Source organism: Loxodonta africana, chromosome 3, assembly GCF_030014295.1.
Source record: "Loxodonta africana isolate mLoxAfr1 chromosome 3, mLoxAfr1.hap2, whole genome shotgun sequence".
Taxonomy (NCBI): domain Eukaryota; kingdom Metazoa; phylum Chordata; class Mammalia; order Proboscidea; family Elephantidae; genus Loxodonta; species Loxodonta africana.
This window is the reverse complement of record NC_087344.1, coordinates 15185653-15198350: the sequence shown is the minus strand read 5'-3', so window position 1 is coordinate 15198350 and position 12698 is coordinate 15185653. Positions and strand designations below refer to the sequence as shown.

At 42.8% G+C, this 12698-nt stretch overlaps 1 protein-coding gene across 1 annotated transcript; it reads right to left on the bottom strand.

The window, feature by feature from the left end:
- Positions 1–9653: 9653 nt before the first annotated feature.
- Positions 9654–11890, bottom strand: LOC135230488 (serine/threonine-protein kinase MARK2-like). Its single transcript, XM_064279841.1, has one exon. The coding sequence runs from the start codon at positions 11866–11868 to the stop codon at positions 9838–9840; it is 2031 nt and encodes a 676-aa protein (XP_064135911.1). The 5' UTR covers positions 11869–11890; the 3' UTR covers positions 9654–9837.
- Positions 11891–12698: the final 808 nt, after the last annotated feature.

Here is a 12698-nt window from a genome sequence, read left to right as displayed (position 1 = left end):
ATCAAAGAGTATTATCAAGAAAGTGAAAACCTACAGAATGGAAGAAAATTTTGGAAACTATCTGGGAAATAAGGGTACAATATCCAAAATATGTATAATATCTATACAGCTCATGACAGTCACCAACAAAAAGGACAAACAACCCAATTTAAAAATGGGCAGAGAGCTCTTGTTCCCAGATTCTCCCATTTCAATTCCCTTGCCTCCTCCCAGAGGCACCTAAGGTGCTGTGACCCTGGCCCCAGGAGTCACTGCTCTTCTCCTCGCCCACCGTTCGGCCCCGCCCACTGTGCCCCGCCCCACCCCATCCCCTTCGGCCTCCGTGGCCCCTCCCTCCGGGACACACTTAGGCAGCTTCTCAGGAGGAGGTGAGTGTGCCCGGGGACTAGCTCTGGAAGCGGAGCTGCCACTGCCTTGCCGCTCTGCTCCAGGAATGGTGCCTGAGGGCTCCCCGCGATTCAGGTCCGGTAACTCCTGTCCGCTTCTGAACGGTCTCTTCCTTCCCCTGCCCCTCAGTTCCTGTCTAAGGTTGCCTTTTATGCTCAGGGCTCGGAGCTTGTCAGAAATATACTGGTTTCACTTGTTTTTCAGGTCTTTGTTGTAAAGAGGGCTGGATAGAAGCATCTTCCTATTCTGCCATCTTGGCTCCACCCCCTAAGGTTTCTTTTTAATTTCTTGATAATGTCTGTTTTTCCCTTAGAACGTGTTTACTTCTTAAAGATTATTTTTACCTTTTTTATTGTTGTGAAATTATACAAACCATTTGCAATTCAGCATCTTCACGTACACCGTTCAGTGACACCAATTACATCAATCATGTTGTGCAACTGTCACCAATATCCATTGCCAAATTTTCTGTCCTATAAACACAAACTCAATGCTTCCTAAACAGTGATGGACAAAATTTGTAACTTGCACATAATCCAATTTTTATCTTGTTGTTTATGCTTTTTCTGTCGTATGTCAATACCCATTGCCAAATCCCTGTAATCTCTTCTATTTAAGAACGTTATGACTTTAGTTGTTATCTTTAGTTAGTTCAGTGATCATTTTGAGTTATTTGTATGACGTGAGGTAGAAGTTGAGCTTCCTTCTCTTGCATGTGGAATTCCAGTTTTCTTTGTGCCATTTGTTGAAGAGTGTCTTCTTTTCCCGTTGAATGTATTTGGCGTCCTTGTTGAAAATGAATTGACCAGATATGATTGGGTTTATTTGTAGAGTTTGAATTCCATTCTGTTGGTCTGTATGTCTATTCACATGCCGATAGCACACAGATTGGATTACTGCAGCTTTACAATTGTTTTGAAGTTGAGAAGTGTGAGTCATGTGACTTTGATCCGTGTGTTTGAAGATTATTTTGGCTATTCAGGGCCTCTAGCAATTCAAGGTGAACTTGAGGTTTGGCTTTTCCGTTAATGTAAAAAAATGCTTTTAGAATTTTCATCGGGCTTACACTGAATCTGTAGATGGATTTGGTAGAATTGCCATTTTGACAATATTAAGTCCTCCATTGCATGAAAACGGTATTCCTTTCCGTTTATTTAGGTCTTCTTGAATTTCTTTCAGCAGTAGTTTGTAGTTTTCAGTGTATAAGCTTTTGCCTGCTAAGTTCAATTTATTCGTCAGTATTTTCTTTTTTAGATGCTATTGGAAAAAGAGTGATGTTCTAGATTTCTGTTTTAATACGATTGTTTTGTTTTTTTGAGTGTATTTTCCTTGAAATTTGTTCCTTAGTTTTGTAGATTCACATCTATCATCAAATGTTGAAACTTTTCAGTTATCATTTCTTCAGGTATGATTTTTGTCACTTTCTCCCCCTCTTCTCCTTTGCGGGTAGCAGTGCTGGTCATGTGGATTGTGTCTAGCAGATCTCATAGGCTTTGTTTACTTGTTTTTAGTTTTTTTTGCTCTTGAGAATCAGTAATTTCAATACCCCTTTTTTCAAATTTGTTGATAGTTTCTTCTTTCTGAAATGTTTGCATTCTCTAGTAAATTTTTATTTGAGTGGTTGCACTATTGAGCTGCTGAATTTTTGTTGGTTTCTTTGTATACTTTCTATCTCTTTATTAATAGCCTCGTTTTCTTTTATAGTTTTCCTGATTTCCTTTAGATATTTCTCCATGTTTGGTTTTGGCTCTTTAGGCATATTTAAGACAGTCATTTTGAAGTCTTTGTCTAGTAAGTGTGATGTGTGGACTGGAATGTTTTCTGTCAGTTTATTTTGTTCCTTTGAATGCAACAAATTTTCTTTTTCTTGTATGCGTTGTGATATATTTTTTAAAGTGGACATTTTAATATTATAAAGTGGTAACCTGGAAATCAGATTATGCACCTTTCTCTTTTAATGTTTTTAAATTAAATTCTTGAAGGTTATTTTACTGTATTTGTTTAGTGACTTTTTGGAATGAATGTATCCTTGTTTATAGGTGGTCACTGAAACATCTGTTGTTTAGCTTGTGTTCAGCTAGAGTTTTCTTTTCACACTTTACGTTTATCACTGCACACTCTTCTTGCTTGCGTGGTTTCTGGGGAGGTCTGATGAATTCTAATCCTTGTTCCTTTATAGGTATACTGTTTTTGTTTCCTCTTGTTTATGTAAGTTTTTCCTCTTTGTGTAATTATCTGCACTTTCAATATCCTATTCCCAGATTTAGATGTTTTAGTATTTATCCTGCTTGGTGTTCTATGGGCTCCTCGATCTGTGATTTGGTGTCTGGCAACAATTTTAGATAATACTGTGCCATTAAAACTTCAAATATTTCCTGTGTTCCTTTTTCTCTTCTGCTTCTGGTATTCTCTCTATGCATATGTTAGACTTTTTGGGATTGTCCCACATTTCTTATTCTCTTTCATTCTTTTTTCTTTTCAATTTGACAAGTTTCCACTGACAAATCTTCAACCTTACTGATTCTTTGCTTAAACATGTGCAACCTACTGATAAGCCAATCAGTGCCGTTTTTCATTTGTGTTACTGTGTTTTTCATTTCTGATATTTTTTTGAGTATTTCTTTGAGTTTCAGTCTGTTCATTTTCATTACCCTTTTATTGTTGCATGTTGTCCACTTTTTACCCAGAGCCCTTATCATATTATCATAGCTATTTTAATTTCCTGGTCTAATATTTCTAATGAAGGTGCCATATCTGAGCCTTGTCCTGTTGTTTACGCAGTCTGTTCAGTCTGTGTGTGTTTCCACGTTTTTGTCAAGCCTATGCTTGAGGAGGACTTCCTGGTGGTGTAGTGGTTAAGTGCTACGGGTGCTAACTAATTGGTTGGCTATTTGAATCCGCTAAGCGCTCCTTGAAATCGCTATTGGGCAGATCTACTCTGTCCCATAGGGTACTATGTGTCGGAATCGACTCGACGGCACTGGGTTTTGTTTTTTTTTTTTGGTATGTTTGATGAGGACTGAAGTTAGGCAGTTTTCCCCCTACGTGGCATGTTAGATGGTGTTTGGTATTTCCACTTCCTCAAGTCTATTAGGCTCTAAAAATTGGAAGTTGGTTAGGTTGGTTGAAAGGGTGGTAGAACCCTTTCCCTTAAGGGTAGACCGTTGTCAAGAACAAAGTAGTGTTTGCAGTTGGTTACTTTTTTTTTTCCAACTGCAATTATGAGAGACTTTTTCTTACAGTTTGACAGTGAAAACCTAGTGAGTCTCCTTTATGAGAAATTCACCGAAGTGTGAAGGAACCATAAGGGTAGGCCCTGTGAAATTTCTATCTCTCAGTTTCCAGGGATTAGTCAATTAGCATTGAAGTAAGGAGCCCTAGTGGCATAATAGTTAAGCACATGGCTGCTAACCAACAGGGTGTTGATTAAAACCAGCCAGCAACTCCATAGAAGAAAATACTTGGCTGTTTGCTTCCATAACATTTCCAGCCTAGAGAATCCTATGGCGGTGTTCTACTCCGTCACATTGTGCTGCTATGAGTTGGAATCAACTCATCGGCACCTAATAACATATGATTCTAGGTCAGGAGGTGGAAGTAACGGTGGTGGCATTCTCTGTTCCCAGTAAGCAGGGATTCTTTGTAGTAGTGCATGTGTATCTCGAGCTTCTGGGATAGCAGATTGCTCTGTGAGTTCAGATCTGTGACAGAGCTAAGAAGAGTTGTTTCTTTTCAGGTTTTTCTTATTGTGAGCATGCAAGGGACATCCAAGTTCCTTTTATAGTGGAATGGAAAATGGAAATTCCCACCTAGTGTTTCTAGAGTGATTTTGAAATGAGAGGAGCTAAAAATACATAGAAAAAAGAAAGAAACAAAAAATCAAAACAAAACCCACAAATACTTCTCCTAGTCTGTGCAGATTGGCTCTGTGCTGGGGCACTCCTTAAACACTTATAGAGTGAGAAAAAGTGTAGGTCTTTCTCAGGTAGTTTCTGAACAGAAATTTTGCTCTAGGTATTTGTAGCCTGCTAAATTTCCCTAAACACACAGTTGCTTTTGAATATCCTGATTTTCCAAAGAAGTACTTCCCAGTTTTTGCTTTTAGGCCTTAGGCTATCTATCGTATGTTTTGAGCATACTGTTTAGCCTGAGCCCTCTATGGGCTGTTAGTTCCCCTTGCAATCTTTCCTTATAAATGCCTGCCACCTTAGCAGCCTGGGTCGTAAGTTAGGTCAAAGAGACAAGGTCCTTGCATTAGTCCTTCAGGCATCCCCCAGAAAGATTAGAAGAGACACACACAATGATTTTCTGTACTCTAACTGGAGCCAGGAACAGGGTCCCACCCTGGGATCAGAAGCAAGTGCTGCTACTATAAGATGACCACTGAGTTGGGGAGGAGATGGGGCAAGGGCAAGAAAAGAGACCACAAAGTTGCCTTACCTTTTTAAAGCCATCTTTTCCTTGATTCAGTATTTGCTGTGTTGATGTCACCTGTTGACTCTTTTCAGGATACTCACAGGATAGCAACACCTTCTAGGTTTCTTTTCCCCCTTTGGTGGGGTGAGAGCTTCATATAACATATCTCAGTGTCTTGCTGAACTTACCCACTTGATTGATTTTAACATTGCCCTTTGGTAGGGCTCTGAATGAGAGACTGGAACTCAGTAGGCCAGAATCCAAACGTGGCCACTTTCAGAGCCAGGATCACTGACAAGATCCAGCAGAGCTCTTCCAACCTCCACAGACTAACCCCCAAAATAGAACTGATTTTTGTCACTTTTTCATTTTCTTATTTTGTATTTTTTTTCTAGTTTTTATATGCTTTTTCTCATCTTTTTCTCCTTTTATTAAGTTTTTATTTGCATGTTACTAGTTGCTGTTGAGTAGATAACAGTTCGCAGCAACACCAAACGTGCAAAGTAGAACTGTTTCACAGGGTTTTGAAGGTTGTGACCTTTCAGAATCAGTTACGAGGCCTTACTTTGGAGATGCCACTGGGTGGGTTTGAACTACTAACCTTTTGGCTTGTCATCCAGGGCTTAACAATTTGTGCCACCCAGGGGCCTAGTTTTTATTTAGTCATCAGTTTTTACCACTTTGAATCCTGTGTTGGGACCCATTGGCCCTAAGCTAAGTAAGACTTGACCCAAGTCCGAGATGATGCAGAGGCCTCTCGGCCATTTCTTCTGAGGAGGAGACCCATGTGTAAGACTACCAAATGCTCGAAAACCTCTGCAAAGGTACCTTCACCAACGTGAAGTTGGCTGAAGCTCTTCTCACTGGGAATAAGGTGAGATTGTTAGGGAGACCCAGCAACCTCCTGCAGCATCCACAGACTATCCTGAGAGGTTAAAATTATGAAGGCTTTCATTCATACCTTTTCTTTATTCTGCCCTAGAACTCTTCCAGGGAGAAGAGTACGACAGACTTCCCAGTGGATGTGTGGAGCCTGGGAGTCATCTTGTATTTGTTGGTGAGTGAATCCCTGCCTTTTGGTGGAAATGCCTTCATGGAGCTGTGGGAGTGTTTACTGTGAAATTGTTTGAAGTCATCAAGAATGAGAACACACTCCACATAGTGATGGAATAAGTAAGTGGAGGGGAGGTGTTTCATCATGCAAGGGCTAATGGCAGGATGAGGGAAAAAGGGGCTCAAGCCACCAAATTCTGCCAGATAGTGTCTGCAGTGCAGGATTGTCATAACAAGTGTATGGTTCAGAGGGGCCTGAAAAGAGAAAACCTACTATTAGATAAGAAAATGAACAGCAAACTTTCAGGTCTTGACCTTGGAAATGAATTCAGCCTGGGCAACAAGCTGTATACCTCCTGTGGCAGTCTCCCTTCCTTTATTCTGTCCTAGAACTCTTCAGGGAGAAAAGTATGACAGACACCCCCAGTGGATGTGTTGAGCCTCGGAGTCATTTTGTATTTGTTGGTAGGTGGATCCCTGCCTTTTGTTGGAAATACCTTCATGATACTATGGCAGGAGGTAGTGAAGGGACTTTCCCTTCCATATGACTATGCAGTATGAATACCTCCTGATCAAAATTTTCATTCATGACCCTAGTGAGAGAGGTACTTCAGAGGCAATTCTGACACATCCGTGGATGATGGTGGGTCATGAAGAACAAAAGGTGTATGTGGAGCCACACCCAGATTACAGTGACCCTCAGTGGATTGAGGTGATGTGTTACACATGGTGAGAGATTCAGTGCTTATTGATGATGCCAAAGTACAGTGTTGTGATAGTCATCTATTTGCTCCTGGTCGTAAAACACCTGAGACAGAGGGCCATAGCAGCCTGCAGTGGATCTTCATCCCATGGTGTACAGTGTACCCTCTTGTGCTAACCCAAGCAGAGGAGGTAGAGCGAGGCTGCCATTCCAGCTCTCTTAGTCTTCTAGCGCTGCTGTAATAGAAATACCACAAGTGGATGGCTTTAACAAAGAGAAATTTATTTCTTCGCAGTACAATAGGCGAAAAGTCCAAATTCAGGGTGTCAGCTCCAGGGGAAGGCTTTCTTTCTCTGTTGGTTTTCTCATCAATTTTCCCCTGATAGAGGAGCATCTCAGGTGCAGGGACACCAGGTCCAAAGCATGAGCTTCGCTCCTGTTGCTGCTTTATTGGTGGTGTGAGGTCCCCAACTCTCTGCTTGCTTCCCTTTCCTTTTTATCTCTTGAGACATAAGGGGTGGTACAGACCACACCCCAGGGTAACTGCTTTTACATTGGATCAGGGGTGTGACCTGGGTAAGCATGGCATTACCATCCCATCCTAATCCTCTTTAACATAAAATTACAATCTCAGAATGGAGGACAATCACAAGATACAGGGAATCATAACCCAGCTAAAGTGATGCACACTTTTTGAGGGGGACATAATTTAGTCCATGAGGCGTACCTAAAATTCCTCTTGCAATTATGCCAAAAAATGTGCGGCCTGAGGAGGACCAGGGGTCAGGGCAGAAGAGCAGAAGCATAAGAACAACCCATCCTGGAGAGAAAGAAGGCCAGTCCTGTGCCCTCTGTGAACAGCAATGTTTTCACAAACAAACACGGAATTGACCATTCCAGAAATTAAGGGAAGACCACCTTGGCCAGGGCAACAGCCACAATGCTTTGGACAGTCTATCTGATTCAGGATCAGGGGTCTCCATGGCATCTACCTGTACCTCAGTCTCTCCACCCCAGTCCTACATATACCACGAATCCAGGACAGACTCGGTGCAGCCCAATCAGGACTCTGGAGTGTGCTCCCGGGTGAGCAACAGTGACATGCTGCAGTTTAGAACATCTTCCCAGTGTGTCTGTGAGGCTTCCTCCTCATCCCACACCATGAGCAGCAGTGGTGGAGCTCAGAAGGAACTGGTTTCCTCCAGGGAGTGTGAAAACTAAGCTCTTTGCATGCTGAGAAGCTGCAAGAGATTCCTGACCAGCCGAGTTTGCCTCAGATTGTGAGCCCAGCCTCTCCCTGTGTCAGCAGCCAGGGATGGCAGGGGGCCACTGAGATTTGTTCAGTGTTATTTGCAGGATTACATGTCTTGGTTTGCCAGCTCAGCGCCACATATTTCTAACTCAGTACAAATAGTAAGAAGGAAAAGGAGGAGATATTGGGAATGATGTAGAATTTGGTAATGGGGGTCCATCCATTTAGCAGGACAATAAATTGAGAAATGACTCTGGACAGGCTTAAGTGATTGGAACTCAGTATTTGGAGCGCCCCCGCATCACTTTGGCAAGCTCTTGCTCTTTCTTAAGCTGCACTACATATTTTTCACAATGTAAATCCTGTCAACCATAGGCCCTTAGAAGTATTGACCTATTTTCCTACTAATTATAATGCTCTCTCTCCCCCACCACTACAAGCCCTTTTCCTGAGGCAGAAATGAATCCCACTAACTAAGTGATCAAGGGCAGTGGTCACTAATCAGTACATGCAAGGAAGGTAAAGTATATGGTATAAATTAGGTGGACCAAAGCATGTCTCAAAAAATCAGGAACTACAACTAGCTTGGAAGTTCTTCCCTAATGTAACCTTCTCACACTGTCAAAACAGAAGTTTCTTTTTTTTTTTTTTTAAATAACACTCAGTATTTTGTATGTCCTATAGGAATTGTAATTGTGGCTGTGCCCCCAGTAATCAGGCATGGCTGCTGGGGGGTTATAGCAAAGCAATTTCTTATGGAAAATGTATTTAATCCCATGGAGCTATCTAAGCACTCTTCACGTGGGAGAGTCTAACCAAATTGACAACTACCTGCTTCCAGTGTGTGCTAGGCCTACCAAAACCATTAATACGGAAATATTTGTTGGAAACTGATACCCAGTGTTAAAAAATGTAGACATGTCACTGTACAGGAGACAGAGCCAAGCATGAAAAGCTGAGAAGCAAGGTCAATTTGGGCAAAATTTATTGGCACGCCACCTCCAAGGCTACTAAAGTTCTATAAATGGGTGTGCTAGAAAAATTTCTCCTAGGGTGGAGACGATAGGGCAGGTGGTCTCCCTCTGAAAACAATAAACAGGTTCAGAAAAGGATCCAGTGTATAATAGAATTGATGCCTATTCTTGAAATACTTAGGCCCACTTGAAAGTCTTCCATGTTGAGTTTCGCATGGCCCAGGATCTAATTTGATGGCTAAACTCCAGATTTTTTCACAAGGAAGAACATATGATGTCATTCCACAACTCGCCTGGTCTTCGGTCATTAGTGTTCAGTCAGTGAATGTATCCTGAGACGGTCTCTAAATTCAGGTGGGACAAGCTCAAGGTCATACTTTGGCTCTTGTGGACTTGGTCTGATTTTCTTCAGCTTCAAGATGTTTCAGAAATAGACTGGAGGCCTTTCTTTCAAGTCATCTGTGTGTGGAGTTAAACCGACAACTTTCTGCTTTGCTGTTCAGTGCATCCCAAGGGACTCCAGAGAGATCTCGATGGCCGTGTTAGTGAATCAAGTGGCTTTCCCTATTACAAGCTTTCCTTTGTCTGTCTGAACGGATGAATTTGGGAGTGTTTGTTTTGTTTTCATGAATTCTTTGCTTCATGTTTGCTGCAGCGGATCTGTAGGAATCTGAGAGCAAAGACGAGGTGGAAGTGCTTAAACCTGGAGAGGCCAAGCTGTTGTCGCTGAAGTTTACGTGGAGGAACCAGCTCCATGGAGCCCAACGAGATGATGTGGAAGATCTGCCAAGTGTGCGATGCCAACAGCTGCGAGTGGGATGTCTCCCGGGCATATGTGTTGCTGTGCACACGTGACATGCAGGCCAAGAGGACTTTGTGCAGTGGAGGATGAAGGTATGCACACTGCCTTGATGATTGCTCAACAGGGTTCAAGTGAAGTGAATTTCGGGCACCTTTTTTAGGTGGGTTTTCCGAACATTGCCTTCAAAATTACAAAGGAGCTTAAACCTTGGAACTCCTGTTTTCTCTCAGGCAGCTCTGCTGCCCCCATTTTAAAGTGCAAGGTCACTGGTGATTTTTGAGACAATGTTATTGAAGGCCTCAGAGGTCCCTGAAATTCTCTTCACTTTTACCCCATTGAGAGTCCTCCGAGGCAGGGTGCACACCTCCATCCTCCACTGAGTGAAGTCCTGTTGTCCTGGTGTGCCATTCATACACAGCAGTGTGTATTTGTGTGTGAGATCCCAGTCACAGCCATTGGCATCCAACACTTGACAGATCTCCTGCAGCATCTCGTCGGGCTCCAAGGAACTGGTGATCTTCATCCTCCAGGTAAATTTGAGAGAGCGTGGTTTGGCCTGTTGAGGTTTGATCATTTGTGCAGCTTTGCTGTCCGATGCTTTGTGGTCCTTTTTGTCATATGTAAAACAAAGGCATCTTCTCATGAGCTTAAAGAACCTCCCAGTGGCCTGCTTCCAGCCCTGGCTGCTGACAGAGGAAGAGGCTGGACTCACAGTCTGGGGCAAACTCGGCTGGTCAGGTAACTCATGCACTTGCTCCTCAGAGGAAGAGGCTAGACTCACAGTCTGGGGCAAACTCGGCTGGTCAGGTAACTCATGCACCTGCTCCTCATTTACGGAGCTTAGTTTTGACATTCCCTGGGTAAAACTGGTTTTCTCCGGGGCCCCGGCACTCTCGTTGATGGTGTAGGCTGAGGAGGAAGGCACAGAAACACACTGGGGTGGTGTGATGGGCTGTGGCACCTCACTGTTTCTCCCCTTGGCATACAGGTCAGAGTCCTGGTTGGGCTGTGCCCAGGCTGTGGTAGATTGCTGCCGCAGGTGGGCCAGGGCCAGGGAGAATGATGGAGAAGTAGACACCATGGAGGTCCCCATCCCTCCCTCAGATAGAGTGTTCAAAGCATCGCGGATGTAGTAACCAAAGGTGGGAATGGTGGGCTCGGTGTAACTACGCTGTTTGGGCTTAGGACAGACGGTAGGAGGCACTTCATGGGATGAGGAAGGAGTGTGGCTATCGGTGCAATGGGCTTCAGCCTGGGGTTCCAGGGTGCTGGTGTGGCTGTCAATGTCATATGTGTTGTGACGCAGGATCAGATAGGTGGCGTTCGCGTCATTGTAATTGTGGTTCAACAGTGAGTCATGAATGTCTTCCTGCATGTAACCCGTGTTCACCGTCACCTCAGTGTGCCAGTGGTTATCGTAGTCTGGGAGTGGCTGCACATAGAGCTTTTGTTTTTCTTCATGGCTCACCTTCATCCATAGATGTGCTAGGATGTCCTCTAATGTGGCTCTCTTTCTTGGGTCACGAATGAAAATTTTACTGAGCAGGTGTTGACACTGGCTAGACATGTGGAAGGGAACGTGATATTGTCCCTGCAGCACCTGCTCTCGCAGCTTCGTCAAGGTCTTCCCACGAAAAGGCAGAGATCCAGTTACCATGAAGTATAGGATGACTCCCAGGCTCCACACATCCACTAGGGGTCCGTCATACTTTTCTCCCTGAAGGAGTTCTGGGGCAGAATAAGGGGGAGTGCCACAGAAGGTATCCAGCTTGCTCCCTGTGGTGAATTGAGTTCCTAAACCAAAGTCTGCAAGTTTGATGTTCATTCGCTTGTCCAATAATAGGTTTTCTGTTTTCAGATCCCTATGAACAATACCCTTGTCGTGGCAGTACTTCACCGCTGACACTATTTGTTGGAATTTCGTTTGGGCCTCTTTTTCGCTCATGAAGCCATGATTCACTAGGTGGTAAAAGAGGTCCCTTCCACTTGCATACTCCATCACTATATAGAGGGCGTGCTCATTCTCTATGACTTCAAACAGCTTTACAATATTTGGATGATGGAGATCCTTCATAATTTCTATCTCTCTGTATAGTCTGTGGAGGTCGGAGGACGTGTGCTGGATCTTGTCAATTATTTTAATGGCTACCTCTTGGCCGGTGATGATGTGCTGGGCCAGCTTGACCTTGGCAGATGCCCCCTTGCCGATGGTTCTGAGGAGGTGGTAGCGTCCCACATGAGTTTCCTCCACAGCAGAGAAGGCTAAGTGGCTCTGCAGCATGTTGGCTATGGTGCGAAGGCGTAGCGGGCTTTGGGGTAAGAGGTGCCCTGGTGGTAGGATTAAAAACTTAAAAACCCAAAACCCTAAAAAGTGGTGACTAAAAACTTAATGAAATATGGAAAAAATGAGAAAAAGTTAAAATATAATCAAAAAGGTAAAATGAGAAAAGAGGAAGTAAAATTTTAAAAACTGATAAAACTAAGATAAATTGTATATATAAACAAAACAAGAAATCAATGAGAAAGATTCAAAAAAGGAATAAATAACATGAGGATAAGAAAAAATACAAAATAAAACAATACTAGTAAGATGATAAAAAAATTAACAAGTACATAGAAAAAAAGAAAAATTGAGGATGTAAAGGAAGAATAAAATGAAAAACGAATGAATGCAAATGAGGAAAAACAAAGAGAAAATAAGAATAGCTGGCGAGGAAATAGAAAAACCACAATTTAAAGAGAAAACAAGCCAAGTTTGGTCACGATGTCTCAGGTCACTGAAAGAGCTTCCTGAGCCAGAAAGACCACAAACCTAGGTTTCCAGGGACTTATATAGGGGCTTGGAGTTCCAAAGAATTGGCTCCTTATGAGGTCACCACAAGAAATGGACCAATAAAAACGGGGGGTAATTGACTGTGCTTTTTGCTCTCAGGGATTCTTGACTCATTTTTTTTAGAAGAAAAATGTGTGTGTGTGTGTGTGTGTGTGTGTGTGTGTGTAGAGCGAGAATTCCACAGAGCTTTTCTTTCCTTTTTATTGATCTTCATGTTATTTTTTTTATTGTGTTCCAAATATACATAATAAAACACGCCATTTCAACAATTTCTACAT

Coding starts and splice junctions, on each gene's coding strand:
- LOC135230488 (XM_064279841.1), bottom strand. CDS start 11,868: ATGCTGCAGAGCCACTTAGCCTTCTCTGCTGTGGAGGAAACTCATGTG.